The sequence below is a fragment of the Xenopus laevis genome, chromosome 2L (assembly GCF_017654675.1).
Source record: "Xenopus laevis strain J_2021 chromosome 2L, Xenopus_laevis_v10.1, whole genome shotgun sequence".
Lineage (NCBI taxonomy): Eukaryota > Metazoa > Chordata > Amphibia > Anura > Pipidae > Xenopus > Xenopus laevis.
In genome coordinates this window covers 181,463,884-181,488,824 of record NC_054373.1, presented here as the reverse complement: position 1 = coordinate 181,488,824, position 24,941 = coordinate 181,463,884, and the positions used below count along the sequence as shown (strand labels likewise).

The 24,941-nt window shown below is 39.8% G+C and overlaps 1 protein-coding gene across 1 annotated transcript; it reads left to right on the top strand.

Annotated features, from left to right (window-relative positions):
* Positions 1 to 317: 317 nt before the first annotated feature.
* On the top strand, positions 318 to 22,912 carry LOC121399756 (traf2 and NCK-interacting protein kinase-like). Its single transcript, XM_041581318.1, has 19 exons — positions 318 to 324; positions 1,159 to 1,298; positions 3,202 to 3,246; positions 5,459 to 5,494; positions 5,593 to 5,628; positions 5,766 to 5,867; positions 7,404 to 7,487; positions 10,182 to 10,268; positions 16,616 to 16,651; positions 17,111 to 17,176; positions 17,691 to 17,747; positions 18,308 to 18,436; positions 18,912 to 19,022; positions 19,109 to 19,199; positions 20,483 to 20,601; positions 21,327 to 21,381; positions 21,565 to 21,643; positions 22,515 to 22,666; positions 22,876 to 22,912. Exons 1-19 carry the CDS (start codon positions 318 to 320, stop codon positions 22,887 to 22,889), a joined length of 1,446 nt encoding a protein of 481 aa, XP_041437252.1. The 3' UTR covers positions 22,890 to 22,912.
* The last annotated feature ends 2,029 nt before the right edge of the window (positions 22,913 to 24,941 follow it).

Below are 24,941 nucleotides of genomic sequence, written 5' to 3'. Positions count from 1 at the left end.
TCAAAGTAAGATTGTATTTCATTGAATTCAATTTGAAGTATCACCAATTTACTCTATATAGGTTCTAGGAGGTCCCCCATAGGCTAAAGCAGCAATTCAATTGGCAGGTTTTAGATGGTGAATGCTTGAAGGCGAAGTTACATGATAAATTTTGCATTTTTATAATTTTTTTCAAATTCGATTCAACTTTGGACTATTCCCTAGTCGAAGTACACAAAAATAGCTCATGATTTGAATTTTTTTACTTTGAATTTTTACTTTGACCCTTGATAAATTTGGCCTTTAAAGGCATAGTTTATTCTGTTCAGAAAATATAAATGTATTGTAATTTTAGGTTCAGATTTATCAAGCCTCGAATTAAAAATTAGAATTTTTAAATTAGAATTTCGAGTTTATTTAGTGTAAGTTGACTATGGAATAGTCCAAATTCGATTCAAGTTTAAAAAAATTTGAAATTAATTAGAATTTTGAAATTTATCATGTACTGTCACTTTGAGAATTCAAATTTGAATATTCAACCTGCCAAATTGGTGTTTTAGCCCATGTGGGCTTCTTACAATCAGTTTGGAGCCATTTGGTGGAATTTTATTTAAATGATTCTTTTTTTAATTTCTGATTTTTTAAAACATTTTTCTAACCCTTGATAAATATGCCCCTTAATGTAGAGTTTACCCTACTTGCCCTAGCAGTATAATTAAGTACATTTGAAATGTGGTTATATTCATTATATATACATATATATGATTTTTTTTTCCTGGAGTTATTGACTAAACTAAATTTTTTTAAGGCCGAGGTTCTTTGGGCAAAAACTAAAATTTTTAGAGAGAAAAAACTCATGATTTATTAAACCCTTCCGTCATTAAATCTGATATCTCAAACTTATCGAGATCATGCAGAAGTCAATAGGAAATGTCCATTTTACAATTTGAAGATATCGTGATCTGCATTGGGTTTTGTCCAATAATCTGGAAAATTTTGGGTTTTTTGGTGATAAGCCCAAATAATTGAGAGCCACATCCAAAATATTCTTACGATCCAGGTTTTTGCTCAATTTTATTTAGTTTATTTCAGAGTCTAATTGATAAATAAGATAAAATCAGGGATGGGAGTTTGGTTGAACTTGGCTAAATAAAAATACGAGATACATTTGAGTTTTAGTAAATAACCCCCTTATATCTCTAGTGAATTCTTGTTGCCTATTTGCAGATTCATTTTGTGATACAAACTTTTTTTTCATTCTTCAACAGAAAAAAAACATCAAATCAACTGAATCTTTGGATCAGAATGAAATCGTTGTGGTAAGCAGAGAAGAATCGTAGAACAGAAATAGAAATAAGACAATTTGCCATTATTTAGACCATGTTATTTACTTACCTATAGATTTATATTCAGCTTCATTAAGAAACACTTGATAAAGCCGCACCAGATACATTTCCACTTCCTACTGATCCTAAAGAAAACGATACTGACGGTTTGGTCGGGTTCTTCTCAAACTGCCACATTTCTCCATTATTTCTCCTTTTCTCTCCTGGCAAGAATAGAGTAGCCCCTTAGCCTCCCTGCACACACCCTGGATTTATTTATCCTTATTATTATTATTATTATTAGCGCCCCCCCATTTTCTATACGCTACTCCTCCTACATTTTTAGGGGTACAAGCGCCAAACTTTCCACACCTATTCGCCTTATAGCAAAGTACGTTGCTTGTGCTTTAGTAAGCGATCCCACCCACTGCGCCCGTGCGGCCGACCACTGAAGACGCCTTTTTTCGTATTGACTTTGACAGGGAAAATTTGGGGGGGCACTCCAAAGTGGCGGAGCTACCAACAGCCAATGAAATTTTAGCAATTTTCTAAACGCTACTCCTCCCAGAGTTTTAGGAGTACAATTATGCTCTTAGATTGTTCATGGGAGGGTCCTCAAACTTGGCACAGTTGGTCACTGGAGGACCGGGATCAAAATCTGGAAAAGTGGGTGGAGCCAAAAACAACCAATCAGATTTCTTTGATGATTTAAATGGGAAAAATTTAAATTGCTGCCATTTGCAGGTTATTTATGTCATGGACCTCGAATATCACAAATGTGCTCACTGGGTGTTTGCACTTCAAAGTTAGGAAAAGTGGGTGGAGCCACCAACAACCAATCAAATGTCATTCATTGATTTTCAATAGAAAAACATAAAATTGCTGCCATTTTCACATGTTAAATGTCATGATTCCGAAACCTTTAAAGTGTTAGTCACTTGGTGACTCTGGTTCAGAATTAGGAAAAAAGGGGGCGGGGCAACAACAGCCAATCGGATTTCAGCCATTGACCTTAATGAAAAACGCCAAATTGCTGCTATTATTACGGCGTCCATGCCAAGTGTCCCAAACTCAGCACAATTACTCACTGGGCGACTGTGGTCAAAATTTAGGAACAGTGGGCGGAGCCAATAACAGCCAATCAGATTTTACCTATTGACTTCAATGTAAAAGTTTCAAATACTGCCATTCTCACAGTTTTAAAGCCAGAGGCCCCAAACTTGGTACAGACCATGACTGGGTGACTGGGGTGAAAATTCAGAAAACTGGGTGGAGCTTAAAACAGCCAATCAAATGTTACCTATTGCTAATCAATGTCAATATATAAGTTGCTGCCATTCTTTCACAGTTAATGGCAGGGGCATCAAACTTGGCACAGTCGGTCACAGGGGGACTGGGATTCAAATTTTAAAAGTGGGTGGAGCCAAAAACAGCCAATCAGATTTTTGGATTGATTTTAATGGTACAATTTGATCTGCTTCAATTTTCACAGTTTTAAACCAGATTCTACCAACTTTGTGTACTCTCTATGCACCAGTGGCGACTGGCCCCAACACCTCTTGCGTTTCAAAGCCAACATCTTGTGGTTTCTTCAGAAACGACACCATCTAGTTATTATTATTATTACTATTAATAACATGTATTTATAAAACAACATATTCTGCAGCATTGTACAATATATTGGTGTATTCTTTAACCATAGAAGAAAAGATACAACCAATACCCAACACAAGAGGTAAAGAGGGGCCTGTCCAAAAGAACTTACGATCCAAAATCAATTATATCTACTCAAAAGCACTTTTCCAAAGACTAAACATGCACTCACCTTTAGTGATAACTTGCCTTGGGTGCTAGGACTTTAATTTTATAAACTAATGCCTTTTTATTCCTTAAACAGGCTCAGACACAAGAAGAAGAAGAGCCAACAGAAAGCTTCTGCCTGGTAAGCAGTAAAGGAGTTGGTATCATACAGTCCTTTTTTGAAGGGTGATTCATCTTCAAACAACTAGTTGTTTTCAGATAGATTACCAGATATAACGACTTTCTATTTTCTATGTGTGACGGTTTTTCTAATATTGAAGTGTAAAGTGTCATTTTTCACCTTCAGAAGCAGCCCTGGGAGGGGGGTCGCCGACCCTGTAAACTGTTCTAAATGGATACATTTAGTTGATACATTTCTTGGCTTTGTCCCTGCTGAGCAGAATCTCTGGCTTTCATTACAGGCAGCTGTTAGACTTGATACAATAGTTGCTAATACTCCAGAGATGCTGCTGAGAAATGTATCAATGAAATGTTGTAAAATTGTAACAGTTTAGCGTCTGCACCTGAATTACTGAGCTGCCAGACTCAAACACCTGAGACAGTGACGTTCAACTTTAAACTTAGATTTTGGAAAAACAGTAAAAATAAAAATAACAGTAAAAAATAAATAATGGAAAGTAATTGAAAAAAGTATTTATTTCTGGGGAACAATCTAAAAACAACTGAATTGAAAAAAGTGTTTTGAAGGTGAACCACCCCTTTAAAGGGAAAATGTTATCGGAAAACATGTTTTTTCAAAACACATCAGTTAATAGAGCTGCTCCAGCAGAATTCTGCACTGAAATCCATTTCTTAAAAGAGCAATTCAATTTGGAAATCTGACATGGGGATAGATATTTTGTCAATTTCCCAGCTGCCCCTGGTCATGTGACTTGTGCCTGCACTTTAGGAGAGAAATGCTTTCTGGCCGGCTGCTGTTTTTCCTTCTCAATGTAACTGAATGTGTCTCAGTGGGACATGGGTTTTTACTATTGAGTGTTGTTCTTAGATCTACCAGGCAGCTGTTATCTTGTGTTAGGGAGCTGTTATCTGGTTACCTTCCCATTGTTCTTTTTGTTTGGCTGCTAAGGGGGGAAGGGAAGGGATGTTATTACTCCAACTTGCAGTACAGCAGTAAAGAGTGATTGGAGTTTATCAGAGCACAAGTCACATGACTTGGGGCAGCTGGGAAATTGACAAAATGTCTAGCCCGATTTCCAGATTTCAAAATTGAATATAAAAAAAATCTGTTTGCTCTTTTGAGAAATGGATTTCAGTGCAGAATTCTGCTGGAGCAGCACTATTAACTGATTCATTTGGAAAAAAAAATGTTTTCCCATGACAATATCGCTTTATTCCCTATCTCCATCATTACTGTGATTATCAAAGTTGTTAGATTAGATTCCGTGATGCTCATTTATCAACACTGGGCTAATTTGCCACTGGGCAGTTACCTATAGCAACCAATCAGTGATTAGCTTTTTAAAGCCAGCTGCAAGTAGAACAATGAATGCAGCAATCTAATTGTTTGCCATGGTTAACTGCCCAGGGGCGAATTTGCCCAGTGTTGATAAATACCCCCTTAAGTGTAAGCCCCCCAGCCAAATCTCTCGCTACTGAGACCAGCTCCATAACTTCCAACCACTGTTTTAATATAAGTATTATTAGTTGAGTGCCCTCTCATTGTGACATCAGGATATTCCTAGAGGAGAGCAGTGATCTGTCTCTTATACCATTGCTCTTAACCAGGATAAACTGGTAATACTCTCATGGGATCTGTCAGGAAAGCAGATTGGGATTGATGCAGGCAGAGTTGGTTGGGCGCAATGGACATGATTAGCATCTAATATGATTTCCATTAAACACTTGGTAGTAGATCTATCAAAGGTCGAATTGAGAGTTTCAGTGAATTTTTTTTTTTTTACTCTAATAAATATGAGTATATTCACAACTCAAATGGGGGGATATTTAAGAAAAAACTTGAAAGTCTAAAACTCAAAAGAATATTGCTGACCCAAAAACGCAAATTGAATTTCACTAAACTTGGATCGAGTTTTTTCGCTGAAAAAAACCTTGAATGTCAGGAAGGCTATTGACTTTTTAAAATGGGTCACTGGAGCTCTACATGAACATGGCAGGTTTTAGGTGGCAGACAGTAAAATTTAAATTGTTCCCAGGGTCAATGTATGATACATCTCAAATCCAAATTCAAGTTTGGATTATTCCCAACTCAAATTTGTGAGCAAAAATCCAACTCAAAAATTCAAATTTACAATTCACCCTTAATAAATCTGCCCCTACTCTGTACATACTATAGAGATTTATGGATCTGATTTTTTTTTTCTCTTATCCAGGTACAACCAATTGAAATTGGCCAAGTCATCAGCCAAGTAATTAAAAAAGAACAAACCAGACAGACCGAGTATTTATACTTCTTCTCTAAAAAACGAAGATCATTTGTAATCTTGACTTTTTCTCTCTTAACCAGGAAACAACCGAGACCTCTGGCGTTACCAGCTGCCAAGTAAGTAGTCCAGAAACACTCAACATAGATGAAATATAAATTATTTTATTCCTGAAGTTGTGTTCACTGACTTTATAAAAGGCACATTTGTCTTCTAGTAAGTTTATCCAATGACTAACGTTATCTTTCTTACTCAGGAGGAACCAGTGCAAGAAGAACAAACTGGCACCAACAACTGCCAAGAAAGCCCAGAGGAAGAGGATCTGGGAAATGAGGAGGAGCCGGAGGAAAGTGCTCAGGTTTGAGCTCATTTATAATATTAATCCATTTAAACTTATTTTGGTCCCAACTCAGGCCCCTATCCAATCAAATCACACAAATTACTCTGTTGGCCCTTGATCCTCCGAAACTAAATTCCATATACACAGGGGCTCTAAATGAAGCTCAGTTGTACCTGTAGTTATGATCATGTGCAATTGCAGCAGATGCAACTTGGGGGCAAATTCACTAACCGGTGAAAATTCGCCAGCTCCTGCGCACAGGGTAACGTCCGCTGTAAAAATGACCCCAACAAAATTACGCTCAGCAGTTTGAATTTGCGCTAGTGTTGGCTAATGAGCATACGGCAGTTAAAGTACAATGGGCGTATATGCTGCAGCAAATACATTACACTACACAAGGCCAGGGAACCTTAATGAAATAAAGTTGTTATAATGCCCTACACATGTGCCCACTGTATAGTTTAGGTGCCATATGTTAGTAAATGTAGGGGGAAGGAGGGTACCCCCAAAAAAATTTGATCTTTTTCAGTCTATCACCCTTTAAATAGGAAAAAACACCAGCATTTTTTGGGACTTAGAAACTGTTTCAACTAATTTTTGAGGAAGTCCTATCTAATCTATTGCACTTTGCCTGGTCTGAGGTGGGAAGGCAAGTCTGGCGATAGAGTTAACGTTCAGTAATATCAAAAACTTAGTGAATTTGCGTAGTAACACTACCAAAAATTCACCTGGCGTTACAGGGCGAAGTTGCACCAGAGTCTATCGCTCTGCCGAAATTACGCCAGTGAAGTGCCAAAATGACATCACACTGGTGAATTTACGCAGCATTAGCCACTTCACCTTTAGTAAATGTCCCCCTTGGAGTGCAGCCACAATTGTGCTGGAATTATGAGAAAAAATATTTTTTCCTGATCTTTATTTTCTGTGTTAAACAGGAAGAACAAGTGATTGAGCACGAGGGGGAGAATTCCATCAACTCCCCCCAACCTCCAACCCAATCCATCAACTTCCTCCACTGTCAGGTAAGCAGAAAATTATCAAAGAGTAAAAAACTATAATGGAAGAAATGAGATGGATTTCATCATATTCTCTACTCAGCTGAGTTGATCTCACAAAACCAATAAAATATTAATATTAGTAGTTTCCCCAGGGAGCTGAATAGATGTGATAAAACATGTTTTTAATAGGGATGCACTGAATTCACTATTTTGGATTCGGTAGAACCCCCGAATTCTGTGCGAAAAACTCTGCCGAGAACCGTATCCTAATTTGGATATGCAAATTAGGTATGAAAACGGGAACAAATTTACTTCCTTATTTGTGACAAAAAGTCACAATATTTCCCTCCCTGACCCTTATTTGCATATGCAAATTAGAATTTGGATTCGGTTCCGCAGAGCATAAGGGTTCGGCCAAATACAAATCATGCTGAAAAAAGCCAAATCCTGGCCGAATCCCCAACCGAGCTAAATGCATGTGATAATAATTGTCTTTAATGATACTTTTAATCACGTCACCTTGATAGATGTCTCACTAATTGTTTCTATTTACCAGGAATCATCTGGCACCAACACCAGCCAGGAAAGCCCAGAGGAAGAGGATCTGGGAAATGAGGAGGAGCCGGAGGAAAGTGCTCAGGTTTGAGCTCATTTATAACTTTAATCCATTTAAACTTATTTTGGCCCAACTCAGGCCCCTATCCAATCAAATCACACAAACTACTCCATAGGCCCCTTTCCCCCATAATTCCCAATAACTTCTTTAGGGCTCTTACAGATGAGTGTTTTTAGCTGCACTTCACAGATGCATGTAAGCACAGAATGCAGGAAAATACAACATGCTGCGTCCCAACCTGCGCTCTTCACTTACATGCATCTGTGTGAGTACAGCCCCAGTGAAAAGAATTCAGTGCATCTACTCCTGCGCTCCCCTGCAGCTGAATGCATGGAACCAGAATGCAGGGAAGCGCAGCTAAAAATGCTCATCTCTAAGATTCCTTAGGGGAGTTACTGGATGTGATAATAAAAGTCCTTAATGATACTTTTAAACTGAAATGTCCCAATTCAGGCCCCTCATCCAATCAAATCACACAAACGACTCTGTAGGCCCCTGTTCCCCCATAAATTCCAAACAAATTTTTTAGGGCTCTTACAGATGAGCATTTTTGGCTGCACTTCCCTGATTTCCAGTTTCATGTGTTCAGCCGCAGGGGAGCGCAGGAGTAGATGCACTGAATTCTTTTCAATGGGGCTGTACTCACACAGACACATCTCTAGGAGCCCTTAGGGTTAGTGAACACAAGGAGTTTCAGGGAGATTTGTCTCCTGGTGACAAATAGCTGGCGACAATTGCCCAGAATTCCCTCAGCGTGTTTTCCAATAGACTATAATGTTAAATCGTCTGTACTAAAGCACACGCGGTGATGCGTTTTCTAAAGTCGCCCGAAGTTGCCCGATTGTCACCAGCTCTTTGTCGCCAGGAGACAAATCTCCCCGAATCTCCTTGTGTGCACTTACCCTTAGGGGAGCTAAATGCATTTGATAATAATTGTCTTTAATGATACTTTTAATCACTTCACCTTGATAGATGTTTCACTAATTGTTTCTATTTACCAGGAATCATCTGGCACCAACAACTGCCAGGAAAGCCCAGAGGAAGAGGATCTGGGAAATGAGGAGGAGCCGGAGGAAAGTGCTCAGGTTTGAGCTCATTTATAATGTTAATCCATTTACACTTATTTTGGTCCCAACTCAGGCCCCTATTCAATCAAATCACACAAACTACTCCATAGGCCCCTTTTCCCCTAAAAATTCCAAACAAATCCTTAAGGGCTCTTACAGATGAGTGTTTTTAGCTGCGCTTCCCTGAGTTCCAGTTTCATGTGTTCAGACTCAGGGGAGCGCAGGAGTAGATGCACTGAATTCTTTTCAATAGGGCTGTTCTTACACCTACACATGTAAGTGCCAAATGCAGGAAAAATGCAACATGCTGTGTCCCAACCTGCTCTCCTCACTTACATGTGTCTGTGTGAGTACAGCCCCATTGAAAAGAATTCAGTGCATCTACTCCTGCGCTCCCCTGCGGCTGAACACATGAAACTGGAGCACAGGGAAGCGCAGCTAAAACGCTTCTCTCTAAGAGCCTTAGAGGAGCTAAATGCACATGATAATAATTGTCTTTAATGATAGTTTTAATCACGTCACCTTGATAGATGCCTCACTAATTGTTTCTATTTACCAGGAATCATCTGGCACCAACACCAGCCAGGAAAGCCCAGAGGAAGAGGATCTGGGAAATGAGGAGGAGCCGGAGGAAAGTGCTCAGGTTTGAGCTCATTTATAACTTTATTCCCTTTAAACTTATTTTGGTCCCAACTCAGGCCCCTATTCAATCAAATCACACAAATTGCTCTTTAGGCCCCTGTTCCTCCAAAACTAAATTCCAAATACACAGGGGCTCTAAATGAAGCTCAGTTGTACCTGTAGTTATGATCATGTGCAATTGCAGCAGATGCAACTTGGAGGCAAATTCACTAACCGGTGAAAATTCGCCAGCTCTGGCTTTGCGCACATCACAACACTTCGCCAGGTGTAGATTTGCCCGGAAACTGCTAATTTATGAAGATCCGAAGTTGCGCACAGGGTAACGACCGCTGTAAAAATGACCCCAACAAAATTACGCTCAGCAGTTTGAATTTGCGCTAGTGTTGGCTAATTAGCATACGGTGTGCAGTTAAAGTACAATGGGCGTATATGCTGCAGCAAATACATTACACTACACAAGGCCAGGGAACCTTAATAAAATTATATAAAGTTGTTATAATGCCCTACACATGTGCCCACTGTATAGTTTAGGTGCCATATGTTAGTAAATGTAGGGGGAAGGAGGGTACCCAAAAAAATTTGATATTTTTCAGTCTCTCACCCTTTATATAGGAAAAAACGCCATCATTTTTTTAGACTTTTTTTGGGAATTTTCAACTAATTTTTGAGGAAGTCCTATCTACTCTATTGCACTTTGCCTGGTCTGAGGTGGGAAGGCAAGTCTGGCGATAGAGTTAAAGTTCAGTAATATCAAAAACTTAGTGAATTTGCGTAGTAACACTACCAAAAATCCACCTGGCGTTAGAGGGCGAAGTTGCACCAGAGTCTATCGCTCTGCCGAAATTACGCCAGTGAAGTGCCAAAATGACATCACGCTGGCGAATTTACACTAACATTAGCCACTTCACCTTTAGTAAATGTCCCCCTTGGAGTGCAGCCACAATTGTGCTGGAATTATGAGAAAAATAGCAAATATTTATTCCTGATCTTTATTTTCTGTGTTAAACAGGAAGAACAAGTGATTGAGCACGAGGGGGAGAATTCCATCAACTCCCCCCAACCACCAACCCAATCCATCAACTTCCTCCACTGTCAGGTAAGCAGAAAATAATCAAAGAGTAAAAAACTATAATGAAAGAAATGAGATGGATTTCATCATATTCTCTACTCAGCTGAGTTGATCTCACAAAACCAATAAAATATTAATATTAGTAGTTTCCCCAGGGAGCTGAATAGATGTGATAAAACATGTTTTTAATAGGGATGCACTGAATTCACTATTTTGGATTCGGTAGAACCCCCGAATCATGTGCGAAAAATATCCCAATTTGGATAAGCAAATTAGGTATGAATGGGGAAAAATATTTTACTTCTGTGTTTTGTAACAAAAAGTCACGATATTTCCCCCCTGCCCCTAATTTACATATGCAAATTAGGAGTTGGATTCGGTTCTGCCGAGCATAAGGATTCAGCCAAATCCGAATCATGCTGAAAAAGGCCAAATCCTGGCCGAATCCCAAATCCTGGACTCGGAGCATCCCTAGTTTTTAATAATACTTGTAAGCACCTCACCTAGATGGTACACAAGTGGTCTCTCTCCAGGGGAGCTTCACCAATGAGGCGAGTTAAGGCTGTCGCCTCAGGCAGCAGTGCCCCACTAGGTACCAGGGGCAGCAAAAATGCTTCTCCTGGTTCTTTAAGAGATGAATTTCTGGGGGAGGGGGGCGGCAGCAACTGCAGCTGTCTCAGGCAGCGGAGGGACCATGATCGCCCCTGTCTCTCTCGCTCTCTATTTACCAGGAGTCAATAGTAGAACCTGGCAATAGCATCATCCAGGAGAAATAGACCACTAGTAGAGGAGCGGAGCAATACCATCAGCCAGGTGGAGCTCAATAAGAGCTGACTAATGCATTTTTAGGATAACTTTAAACCATTTAAACTTATTTTGGCCTCAATTCAGGCCCCTATCCAATCAGATCTCACAAACGTCTCCATAGGCTCCTGTTCCCCCATGAATTCTAAACCACTTCTTTAGGGGAGCTAAATGCATGTGATAATAATTGCCTTTAATGACACTTTTAATCACATCACCTTGATAGATGTTTCACTAATTGTTTCTATTTACCAGGAATCATTTGGCAACAACAACTGCCAGGAAAGCCCAGAGGAAGAGGATCTGGGAAAAGAGGAGGAGCCGGAGGAAAGTGCTCAGGTTTGATCTCATTTATAACATTAATCCATTTAAACTTATTTTGGTCCAAACACAGGCCCCTATTCAATCAAATCACACAAACTCCTCTATAGGCCCTGTTCCCCCATAACTAAATTCCAAATGCACAGGGGCTCTAAATGAAGCACAATTGTGCCCTTAGTTATGATCATGTGCAATTGCAGCAGATGCAACTTAGAGAATAGATGTGAAAACATGTTTTTATTGATATCGTTAAGCACCTCACCTGGATGTTACACAAGTGGTGTCTCTCTATTTACCAGGAGTCAATAGTGGAGCCTGGCAATATCATCAGCCATAACTTCCCCCCCATAAATTCCAAACAACTTCTTTAGTGGAGCCAAATGCTTCTTATAATAAATATCTTTAATGATACTTTTAATCACGTCACCTTGATAGATGCCTCACTAATTGTTTCTATTTACCAGGAATCATCTGGCAACAACAACTGCCAGGAAATCCCAGAGGAAGAGGATCTGGGAAATGAGGAGGAGCCGGAGGAAAGTGCTCAGGTTTGAGCTCATTTATAACTTTATTCCCTTTAAACTTATTTTGGTCCCAACTCAGGCCCCTGTTCAATCAAATCACACAAACTACTCCGTAGGCCCCTGTTCCCCTATAAATTCCAAACAAATTCTTTAGGGCTCTTACAGATGAGTGTTTTAGCTGCACTTCCCTGAGTTCCAGATTCATGTGTTCAGCCGCAGGGGAGCGCAGGAGTAGATGCACTGAATTGTTTTCAATGGGGCTGTACTCACACAGACACATGTAAGTGCCAAACGCAGGAAAAATACAACATGCTGTGTCCCAACCTGCTCTCCTCACTTACATGCATCTCTGTGAGTACAGCCCCAGTGAAAAGAATTCAGTGCATCAACTCCTGCGCTCCCCTGCAGCTGAACACATGAAACTGGAGCACAGGGAAGCGCAGCTAAAAACGCTCGTCTCTAAGAGCTCTTGGGGGAGCTAAATGCACATGATAATAATTGTCTTTAATGATACTTTTAATCACATCACCTTGATAGATGTTTCACTAATTGTTTCTATTTACCAGGAATCATCTGGCACCAACACCAGCCAGGAAAGCCCAGAGGAAGAGGATCTGGGAAATGAGGAGGAGCCGGAGGAAAGTGCTCAGGTTTGAGCTCATTTATAACTTTAATCCATTTAAACTTATTTTGGCCCCAACACAGGCCCCTATCCAATCAAATCTCACAAATTACTCTGTAGGCCCCTGTTCCCCCATAACTAAATTCCAAATGCACAGGGGCTCTAAATGAAGCTCAGTTGTACCTGTAGTTATGATCATGTGCAATTGCAACAGATGCAACTTGGGGGCAAATTCACTAACCGGTGAAAATTCGCCAGCTCTGGCTTTGCGCACATCACAACACTTCGCCAGGTGTAGATTTGCCTGGACACTGCTTATTTATGAAGATCCGAAGTTGCGCACAGGGTAACGACCGCTGTAAAAATGACCCCAACAAAATTACGCTCAGCAGTTTGAAGTTGCGCTAGTGTTGGCTAATTAGCATACAGTGTGCAGTTAAAGTACAATGGGCGTATATGCTGCAGCAAATACATTACACTACACAAGGCCAGGGAACCTTAATAAAATTATATAAAGTTGTTATATTGCCCTACACATGAGCCCACTGTATAGTTTAGGTGCCATATGTTAGTAAATGTAGGGGGAAGGAGGGTACTCCAAAAATCTTTTATCTTTTTTAGTCTTTCACCCTTTAAATAGGAAAAAAACGCCATCATTTTTTGAGACTTTTTTTTGGAAATTTTCAACTAATTTTTGAGGAAGTCCTATCTACTCTATTGCACTTTGCCTGGTCTGAGGTGGGAAGGCAAGTCTGGCGATAGAGTTAACGTTCAGTAATATCAAAAACTTAGTGAATTTGCGTAGTAACACTACCAAAAATTCACCTGGCGTTAGAGGGCGAAGTTGCACCAGAGTCTATCTCATCTCTCTGCCGAAATTACGCCAGTGAAGTGCCAAAATGACATCACACTGGTGAATTTACACTAACATTAGCCACTTCACCGTTTAGTAAATGTCCCCCTTGGAGTGCAGCCACAATTGTGTTGGAATTATGAGAAAAATAGCAAATATTTATTCCTGATCTTTATTTTCTTTGTTAAACAGGAAGAACAAAGATTTGAGCACGAGGGGAGGAATTCCATCAACTCCCCCCAACCACCAACCCAATCCATCAACTTCCTCCCACTGTCAGGTAAGCAGAAAATAATCAAAGAGTAAAAAACTATAATGGAAGAAATGAGATGGATTTCATCATATTCTCTACTCAGCTGAGTTGATCTCACAAAACCAATAAAATACTAATATTAATAGTTTCCCCAGGGAGCTGAATAGATGTGATAAAACATGTTTTTAATAGGGATGCACTGAATTCACTATTTTGGATTCGGTAGAACCCCCGAATTCTGTGCGAAAAACTCTGCTGAGAACCGTATGCTAATTTGGATATGCAAATTAGGTATGAAAAGGAGAACAAATTTACTTCCTTATTTATGACAAAAAGTCACAATATTTCCCTCCCTGACCCTAATTTGCATATGCAAATTAGGATTTGGATTCGGTTCTGCCGAGCATAAGGATTCGGCCAAATACAAATCATGCTGAAAAAAGCCAAATCCTGGCCGAATCCCGAACCGAATCCTGGATTCAACTCAGGCCCCTATCCAATCAGATCTCACAAACGTCTCTATAGGCTCCTGTTCCCCCATAAATTCTAAACCACTTCTTTAGAGGAGCTAAATGCATGTGATAATAATTGCCTTTAATGATACTTTTAATCACTTCACCTTGATAGATGCCTCACTAATTGTTTCTATTTACCAGGAATCATCTGGCACCAACACCAGCCAGGAAAGCCCAGAGGAAGAGGATCTGGGAAATGAGGAGGAGCCGGAGGAAAGTGCTCAGGTTTGAGCTCATTTATAACTTAATTCCCTTTAAACTTATTTTTGCCCCAACTCAGGCCCCTATTCAATCAAATCACACAAACTCCTCTGTAGGCCCCTGTTCCCCCATAACTAAATTCCAAATACACAGGGGCTCTAAATGAAGCTCAGTTGTACCTGTAGTTATGATCATGTGCAATTGCAGCAGATGCAACTTTGGGGCAAATTCAGTAACCAGTGAAAATTCGCCAGCTCCGGCTTTGCGCACATCACAACAGTTCGCCAGGTGTAGATTTGCCTGGAAACTGCTAATTTATGAAGATCCGAAGTTGCGCACAGGGTAACGACCGCTGTAAAAATGACCCCAACAAAATTACGCTCAGCAGTTTGAATTTGCGCTAGTGTTGGCTAATTAGCATACGGTGTGCAGTTAAAGTACAATGGGCGTATATGCTGCAGCCAAATACATTACACTACACAAGGCCAGGGAACCTTAATAAAATTATATAAGTTGTTATAATGCCCTACAACATGTGCCCACTGTATAGTTTAGGTGCCATATGTTAGTAAATGTAGGGGGAAGGAGGGTACTCCAAAAAAATGTGATCTTTTTCAGTCTATCCCCCTTTAAATAGGAAAAAACGCCAGCACTTTTTGGGACTTAGAAAATGTTTCAACTAATTTTTGAGGAAGTCCTATCTACTCTATTGCACTTTGCCTGGTCTGAGGTGGGAAGGCAAGTCTGGCGATAGAGTTAACGTTCAGTAATATCAAAAACTTAGTGAATTTGCGTAGTAACACTACCAAAAATTCACCTGGCGTTAGAGGGCGAAGTTGCACTAGAGTCTATCTCTCTGCCGAAATTACGCCAATTAAGTGCCAAAATGACATCCCACTAGCGAATTTACGCTAACATTAGCCACTTCACCTTTAGTAAATGTCCCCCTTGGAGTGCAGCCACAATTGTGCTGGAATTATGAGAAAAATAGCAAATATTTTTCCTGATCTTTATTTTCTGTGTTAAACAGGAAGAACAAGTGATTGAGCACGAGGGGAGAATTCCATCAACTCCCCCAACCACCAACCCAATCCATCAACTTCCTCCACTGTCAGGTAAGCAGAAAATAATCAAAGAGTAAAAAACTATAATGGAAGAAATGAGATGGATTCCATCATATTCTCTACTCATCATATTCTCACAAAACCAATATTTTCTCATTTTCTCTCTTAAAGGGGTCGTTTCAGTTTCATGTTAACTTTTAGTTTGTTACATAATGGCCAGTTTTACGCAGTTTTTCGAATTAATCTTCATTGTTTATATTTTAACCATTTTTGAATTATTTGCCTTCTTCTTCTGGCTCTTTCCAGCTCTGAAATGGGGGTCACTGACCCATCTAAAAACAAATGCTCTGTAAGGCTACACATTATGGGGGTTAATTATTATAGTCTGAATGGTAAAGATGACAAATTCAAGTTTTTTTACTATATAATTCAATCCTGAGCATTGAAGACCAAGAATCAGGTCAGTTTATTTAGCAAATTCCTGCTCAGTGATCAATGACAGTTTAAACAGAAATGACTTGGCACAAAATAACAACCAACCAGCCTGCTCTTTAGCTCTGTTTGATTAGGGGCACAAATATAGTCGTTTGGATAATGTGCTTCTTCTTTAATTGGGTTGTTCACCTGTGAATCAACTGTTCATATGATGTAGAGAGGGATATTCTGAGACCATTTGCCTTTAGTTTTAATTTATTGTTATTTGTGGTTTTTGACTTATTTAGCTTTTTATTCAGCAGCTCTCCTGTTTGCAATTTTAGAAAATGAGTTGCTAGGGTGCAAATTACCCTGACAACCATGCATTGATTTTAATAAGAGACTGGGAAAATGAATTTGAGAGGCCTGAATATAAAACTGAGGAATAAAAAGTAGCAATAACAATACATTTGTAGCCTTACAGAGCATTTGTTTGTAGATGAGGTCAGTGACCTCCCCCCTCCATTTGAAAGCTGGAAAGAGAAGAAAAGGGCAAATAATTAAAAAAAACTAGAAAATAAATGAATAATGAAAAGTTGGTTAGAATTAGCCATTCTTTAATATAGTAAAAGTTAACTAACAGGTGAATCTCCCCTTTAAGCTGGAGGTTTTAGGTAATTGAAGCACAAATGGCTTAACTAGGAGATATCACGGGTGTCCGGCATTAATACCTGCCTTTCACTCATCATTTTCTTTATAATAAACTGAGCTCATCTGATAAAAACCTTTTTTTCTTTCCCCAGGAGGAAAACAAAACTCCGCTCTCAAAGATACTCCCGGTAAGCAAAAGTTATTAATATTGGAGTCCAATTGCTAAAAACTGGAGAAACTGGAATTTTTCTAGATTTATTATCCCCCAAGGCTGCTAATTGTCTGAATCTGAAAATACGTCATCTCCAAGCTGCCGGGTCCTGTACAAGTCAATGGCAAAAGTCCCATTTCAAATTTGAATTTTATGGTCTGTGCTGAGTGTTTCGAGCAGAAATCCCAGAAAGTTCTTTATTTTTTTCACAATAACACAAATTTTTCTAGTTTTTTCCAAAACAGTTTTATCGAGTTTGTTCAATGATAAATAAGGTCAATTGTAGATTGTAGTTTATTTTGGACTATTTTCAGAAAAGAAGCTGAACCTAAAAGCTTAACTTAAACCCCTTCCAGTTTCTCCCTATCCCACCCGTGCTCCTCATATAAATGTATTACATTATTTTAATATTGTTATTTATAATGTCTCCTTTTAGAAAACCGAGAAACATCTAAAAATCGGAAGAGTCATTGGAGAGGGTCCATTTTGTCGAGTTCATCTGGTGAGATATTTTATTCAATATCACGTATTTTAGTGATTCTATAATTCTTCCCATTGGTCTTACTCTCTACAATATTGTCCTTTGTGTATTTGTCGTGTGTCTGTTAGTCTGACACTAAGGTGCAGATTTACTAAGCTCTGGTGAAGGATTCGAATGCAAAAATTCAAATTTCGAAGTAATTTTTTGGGTACTTGGTCTATCGAATAGGCTAAATTCCATCAATTCGAATGATTTGAATGATTCGAAGTAAAAATCGTTTTTTGATGGAATAAAAATTGTTCAATCGATGATCGATCCAACGAATGCTCAACTTTTTGAAATATATCCAAATTCAATAATCAAATTCAAATTTGTTGCATTCGATGGTCGAATTTTTAGGTATTTAACCCCTCGAAATTTGACCCTTGATAAATCTGCCCCTAAAACTTACCCTAGTCCCACGCTATATCTGTTGCTTTACCAAACTGTTATGTTCATAATCATGATGGAGCTTCTTTCTCTGCTTCTGTTCCAGGGATGGCATATTGACCTACAAAAAGAAGTGGCCATAAAGATCATCAATGACCCGGAGGTAATGACTTCACACTCTTACTGTTATTAGATACTAATAAGCCTTTGGTTCCACCAATGTTATGATTATCAGTAGAAGTAGAACATGCTGACCAAATACTGGCAAGTTCCCAGGCAGGGTCAGACTGGGGGGCCCAAGTGGCCTTTCTCCTTAGGGGCCCCTACACCTGATGGTTGTGCATTTTTTTCTCAAACTCAATATGGGTCTTTTACATCATGAAAGTCTGCAGGGTACAAATTGTTCTTTATACTCTGCCTTCCATGGAAAATAAATTGGCACAGGCCTCTGTACCCCAAAACAGAGCTGCCCTAATGCTTTTGGCAGGTGGGGTACAGAGTGAAGCGAGACCCCAAAGCTCTCCCTGACCAATCACTAAGGGTCCTGCTTGTTGTGCTCCTTAGTGCTTGTGCACTTCTCTTTGGCTCTTTATAAATGATCCCTAATCACCCTGTAACTATACAAATAAGTGGATCGTTTTTAGAAGCGGTAATTCTTCATAACTAGGTGGGGTATTTTATATGGTAAGTGTATTCATTTTATTTAACTTTATTTGAATTTAGAATGAAAAATACCAGGAAGAAGAACTGGAAATCCTCCGGAAGGTCACCGGCCACCGCAATGTCATCAAGTTTTACGGGGCATTTTATCACCGGGCCCCGCGCAGGAGCACGCCGAATAAAGGTCTATCGGTAAGACAATGTTTATTCACATACATACTCCTTTGTGCCCCAATATTCCAATTAAGAGCATTAATAGAAGCTTTGGTGTTACATGGAGATAGGAATAGCTTGGTAAAAAAGAGCACAATGTATGTAACCACAGCCCAATTGCAACTCTCATAAGGTACAACAAGTAGAAGCTAAAACCACTGCATATAGAGTATTTTATAGTAAACTATAGGATGGAAGGCTCTTACACACCCGTATTGCCTCATGCAAAGCTTAACCATATCCGGCAATGAGCACCGATTATTATATATTTTGTTTCTCACAGTGTAATGTTATGTGCACTAGATACTTCTATATATATATATATATTAACATTTGCACAAATACATAGGTACATTGTTACAGTTGCATATTGTAAGGAGAGAGAGCTGTGACCCCATGATTCCCAATAAAATTGTAGCTGATATGTACTTTATGTTCTTTATTTGTCTTCTAGATCTCTATGGAACTGTGCACTGGTGGGACCATCCGTGACCTCATGAGCGGAAGGAAAAACAATTCTTTGGGCGAGAAGTGGACGGCTTATATCTGTAAAGAGGTGATAAAGGTATGTCACACGTAAACCTCCTCCATACTATTCACAATATATTCAATTTGCTATGAAAATATTTATATTCTTACTTTTATTCCCAGGGTCTGTGCCACCTAGAGACAGTGGAAGTCATCCATCATGACATCAAGCCCATCAATCTAATGCTGACGTCATCCGGCAATGTTAAGATTGGTAAGTGATACTTGGGGGTTATTTATCAAAGTCTGCTTTCATCTCAACATGTTCTGCTGCAAACACTGATCAAATCTTATTGGCTTTATCGCGCTTATTTATTATTACATTTTCCCAAAATTGGCTTTGGGGGAATAAATCACAATTTTTGGGATTTTTCACCAGAAAATTCTGATTTTTTTCAGATTTTTCACCTGAAAACTCTTAACTCCTATGTTTTTTTGCCCAAAAGCTCCAAAAACTATGGGGTATTGCACAAAACCCAACGCACATCAAAAAATCATTGGGACTTCTGCCATTGACTTATATGTAACCTTGACAGGTCTGAAATGCTGAATTTTCTGGTGTGGACTTTTCCATCCTTAGTTTTTAATAAATTCTGAAAAATGTGGGATTTTTTTAAAAGTCCATAAATGTCCGTGATTTTTGCATTCGGAGTTTAGTAAATGACCCCTATAGGGTTTTTTTTTCTGAAATCCAAATTTATCTCATACTTTAGTTAAGATCCATGACCATAATTCACAAGCACAATATTAGCTTATTAATTAAAAAACAAAAAACTTGATTTAATCGGATAGCAGAAAAACTCGAGAAAATTGAGAGAATGTCTGCATCACTCAATTTCTTTGGGCTTTTATCCAGAATCACTCAAAACCCATAAATAAGTCTTATTTTTAATCTAAACCCAGTAGAGATGCACAAAATCCACTTTTTTGGATTTGGCTGAATCCCCAAATCGCTTGTCAAAAGTTTTTTTCTTCCTTAGTTTGTGATGAAAAGTCACATGATGTTAAGGATTGGGATTCAGTTTGGCCAGGTACAAGGATTCGGCCGAATCTGAACCCTGCTGAAAATGGCAGAATACCGAACTGAATCCTGGATTCGGTGCTTCCCTAAAACCCAGCAATGACCACGAAAATTTTTAAGTTGAGATATGTGCCTCTCCCATTGACTTGTCTGAAATGGCAAATTTAGATTTTATGTTTTGTATTATTTTTTCCCCTTAGAATGTGAATAAAGGGAGGATGTTGTAAAGCTTTAATGAATGAGGAGTGAGGGTGTTTTATTGTTCAATCTGCTCTGTCAGTTTTATCTCGCTCTGTCTCACAAGAGTAGAAATGATCAAATAGACCTTTGAGAAGCCTTAATCTGGGAAGAAACAATAATCCCAGCGCTAAGGCTTTCCACGAAATAGATGATCTAATATTCTCATGTTACCATCATGTTTATTGTTGGGCTGTATCTTCAGCATTAGAATTCATGCTTTTGTCGTACAATTCCAGGTGATTTCTCATGCGCCACCATGGGAAGGAAGAGTTCGAGCACGGAAGGAACTCTAACATATATGGCACCGGAGGCACTTGCCTGTATGAGAAAGAAGAACCTCGACTATGACCACAAGGTATTGTTGCCTTTAGTTAAATCTATATGGGCTACTCATGGTGAAGTGCAGCCAATGTTTTGCTCACTCATTTCACAGAACTCTCTCATAAGAGGGAAATCAGAGTTGTAAAGTGGTTCCCCTGCTATGAGAGGGGAGAAGTGAGTGAGGGGAATGGATTCTAAGTGCAGGGAACAGGAATGTTAGGAACCAGCCTCATGCAATTACTGATGCTTTTTGGAGTTAGTTACAGTTCCACTCTGCAGTGTTGGGTTGGGATACCAGGGGCCCACCAGAAAACCTGAGGTTTAGGGCCCACTTTCCAAAATATTATACTCCTCTCCTCTCTCACCCTCTTTATTCTCCTAGTCTAGGGAGTCTAGGGAATGACCATGAAATAGGCCAAATGGTTAGAAGCGAGAGGCTCCACAAACACCTGGGCCCACGGGGAGTTTTCCTGGTCTCCCAATGGGCCAGTCCAACACTGCGAGTCAAATAAAAATTCTCTCTGTTTAGTGCAGTTATTTAGCAATACAAGCTTCAGTCATTTTCCCTTGAAATGTATTTTTATGTGAGTACAGAGAGACATGATTATAATGAATATGTTATTCAGTTACACATAGTACCGCTGTCAGGGGGATTAATAACAGAAACATCGGAATAATCGCTTGATGGAATTCGTTTAATATTCCCTGTGCAGAATCGACTCTAATATTTCTCTTTTCCCCCCATATTTTAACATCTAGGCGGACATCTGGTCATTGGGAGTGTCAGCCCTGGAAATGGTAGAAGGTTATCTCCGTAAGTAACTCTTGTGTCTGTATCGTAATCCAAAAACAATTGTTACCCGCAAGGTCAGAGAGTATTTATGTGATGTCACATAGAATAGTGATAACTCGAACCCTTTATACACAGACTATAGATATGAAATAAATGGTGGGATTGTCAGCATGTTCTTATATATTGTTTTCTTACATCCTTTAGCATACAGACAGCTCAGTAAACATCAGCTGATGAACCAGATTCTTTTTGGTCCTGCTTTAAGACCAACCTGGGACAAATGGTGAGTGATTTCCCCTCAAATAGGAAAAGGGAGTGAGGGAGAGGGTGGGAAATTGACATGGGAGTAAGGGAGTGGGCAAAAGAGAGAGTCAGGGTGAAAGAGGAGGGGAAATAGGGAAGGGAGAAGTTATGGTAAAGGAGACTTACTGAAGATTAACCAAAGGACTGTCAGCAAGTTACTATAAATAGGGAGACATACAGTGTTGGACTGGGGGGCCCGGGGCCTCCCACCACCCCCCTGGGCCCCCCACCCCCGATGCAAAGTATAATCTGGCCCCCTCCCTAAATTGCAACATCCCCATGGGGGGGCAGTTGAAAGCAGATTCCGACTTCTGTGCTAGGACTGGAGACATATGGGATATTCAGGGCTCAGTCTTTTAATAAGAAGGGGGGGGGGTTGTGGGTGCCCACCTATGGCTGATTTTTAAGAATTTTATACCAGATCTAAATAAGTTAAATAAATACATAAATACATATAAATTTTAAAAGAACAGGGTTTTTTGTTCTAAAATCATGATCATAAGATTAGTTAAGCCACCATACCACATCAAGGTAACCCCACATGGTGGTCCCTAACTTGCTCAAGTCAACTTAATAATAAAAAGGGATCTTATCTGTTTAATAGTAATTCTTTACGTTGACTTCTCCTGGGCCCTGGTTCTACAATTGTGCTAAATCCTCCCCCGCCGACTACTTTTAAAAGGGAGGGTCTGCCAAACAAACGGCCACAAACCAGGGCACTTTCAATGGAGTCAATGGGGCCCCCATAAAGTAAATAAGGGGGTATCAGTCTTTTAATGGCATGAACTTTTCATAAAATGTTATATTTATAGTATGAGTAATTATAACGTTGCCTCAATTTCATTTTCCAGGAGTGAAGAATTCAATTTCTTCATCCAAGAATGCGTGCAGAAAAACCCAGCAAAAAGACCAAGCGCACGGCAGCTTCTCCATCACCCCTTTATCAGCAACCTGTGTGATGAAGCAGCTGTGAAGAGGAGCATTGCAAAACAACTGCAAAGAGGTAAGGACATTGCTCATTATTATTATAGTTGGCTTTATGGAGAGAAGCCCAGGAGAAAATGTTCTTATAGATATAGTTGTCCTTTAAATTAGCACCAAAAAAAGTCATGTAACAAAATATGATATTGATAAAATTGTAAATGGAAATGAATTTCAGAATTCTTATACACATACCTGCTCCATGTCTAACACTGAACTCTCTTTCCTTAGGCTGGAAGAACTGAAGACCTGAGGCAGCCATCGGGGGAGGGACGGGGGCACCGGGGCCCATTTGTCATCTTTGGGCCCCACTATAACATCTTGGTCCCCGATGGCAGCCGACATGAAAGAAATCAGATCACAACATCGATCTGTTTGTAAATGACTAATAAACATTTGGCAATTTGGTTGATTTTGTTGGTTTATTGAGTAGTGACCCATCTATACAAGGACTGTTCTTGAATGACATTCAATGCTGTATTTTCTTATTAGGGGGGCAGTCGTAATATATGGGAGACAGGGCTTGTTTTTCCTTGGGGTACAATCTCTATAGCTGTGTTGGATTGGGCCTCAATGGAAGGGGGTCTCTGCTAGGGGAAAGAATGGCTGGATGAGTGTTTAATGTAGACAAGGAGGAGAACATGAGTTGGGACATTATGGAGAAGCTGGTGTAGACAGGGCTCTGGTATAATGGGGTTATGGGGGAGGGGCGGGGTGCATAGTTAAGGATATCCCACTGTTACACAGAGAAATATCTAACAGTAACTATAGGTCTAACTCTCCAATGAATAATGTAAATACTAGACTGAAAACTAGTGACCTCCTCTGCTTGCAAATGCTCACAGCTTGTCCCTCCCCTGCCCCAAACTGCCCCTCCACTTCCCCTTTGTTGCACCTCTGTTATGTGCGCTCGCATGTAATCACGCATGTGGGGGGCGGGGTTAGCTGACCGGGTGCCCTTGGCCTGGCCCTGTTGTCGGGTAAATGATAAGTGAGTAGAAAGTTGCCCAGATACTGTGACTAATGAACGAGACTTCATAACTAGGTCAAGTTGTTATTATGGGTGACCTCAGTTATCCCGACACTGACTGGTGTAATGGGGGAGTGAGCTCAGTAAAAGCTAATAGGTTATTTTTAGCTAATTTTAGGTTGGCACGATAAAATTCTTTGAATCGAACGATTCGAACGATTTTAAGCGATCGATTGTAGGATTTTTAATCGATCAAAAAAAGCTTAGAAAAGTACTGGGGAAGGTCCCCAAAAGCTAACATTGCAGCTCGGTAGGTTTAAAGTGGTGAAGTTTTAAGTTTAAAGAGACAATACTTCGATTATCGAATGGTCGAATAGTTGAACAATTTTTACTTAGAATTGTTCGAATCAATCAGATCGAATTAGATCGAAGTTGACCAATTCGATGTTCGAAGTACAGCGTTAAAGGGGAATACAGTAGATAGGGATACTAGTGGTTTAAAGGGGATATAGTAGATAGGGATAATACAGGGTTAAAGAGGGGATATAGTAGGGATAATACAGGGTTAAAGGAGATATAGTAGATAGAGATAATAAGGGTTAAATGGGGAATATAGTCGACAGGGTTAAAGGGGTTAATTGGGGAAGATAATAGATAAGGATAATACAGGGTTAAAGGGGATATAGTAGATAGGTATAGTACAGGGTTAAAGAAGGGATATAGTAGATAGGGATAATACAGGGTTAAAGAAGGGATATAGTAGATAGGGATAATACAGGGTTAAAGAGGGATATAGTATATAGGGATAGTACAGAGTCCTGCACAAGTCCATTTTTAGGGACCCGAACCCGACCCGCACCCTGCAATCCGCAACCAAGACCCGTAACCCACATTCTTACCCGACCAGCTGTCCATCAAGAATCAGGAAGGGACATCATCGGAAGTAGCTATGATCTGGGGGGGAAAGGCGTAAAACAGGAAGTGCTGTCATTGTACACTGGAAGTGACATCATCGGAAGTAGCTATGATCTGGGGGAAAGGCGTAAAACAGGAAGTGCTGTCATTGTACACTGGAAGTGACATCATTGGAAGTAGACGTGCCCAGAATAAAGGAGCAAATATTGATATTGAGAAGACCTGCGTCCCGCAAACACGCAGAACCGCCGACCCGCGGGTATACCGGCATCTGGAACTTCTTTACACATCCCGGAGGGTACAGCAGGGTAACCCACTGGTACCCGCGGGTACCCGACCCGCTGCAGGACTCTAGTACAGGGTGAAAGAGGGATAAAGTAGATAAGGATAATACAGGGTTAAAGAGGGATAT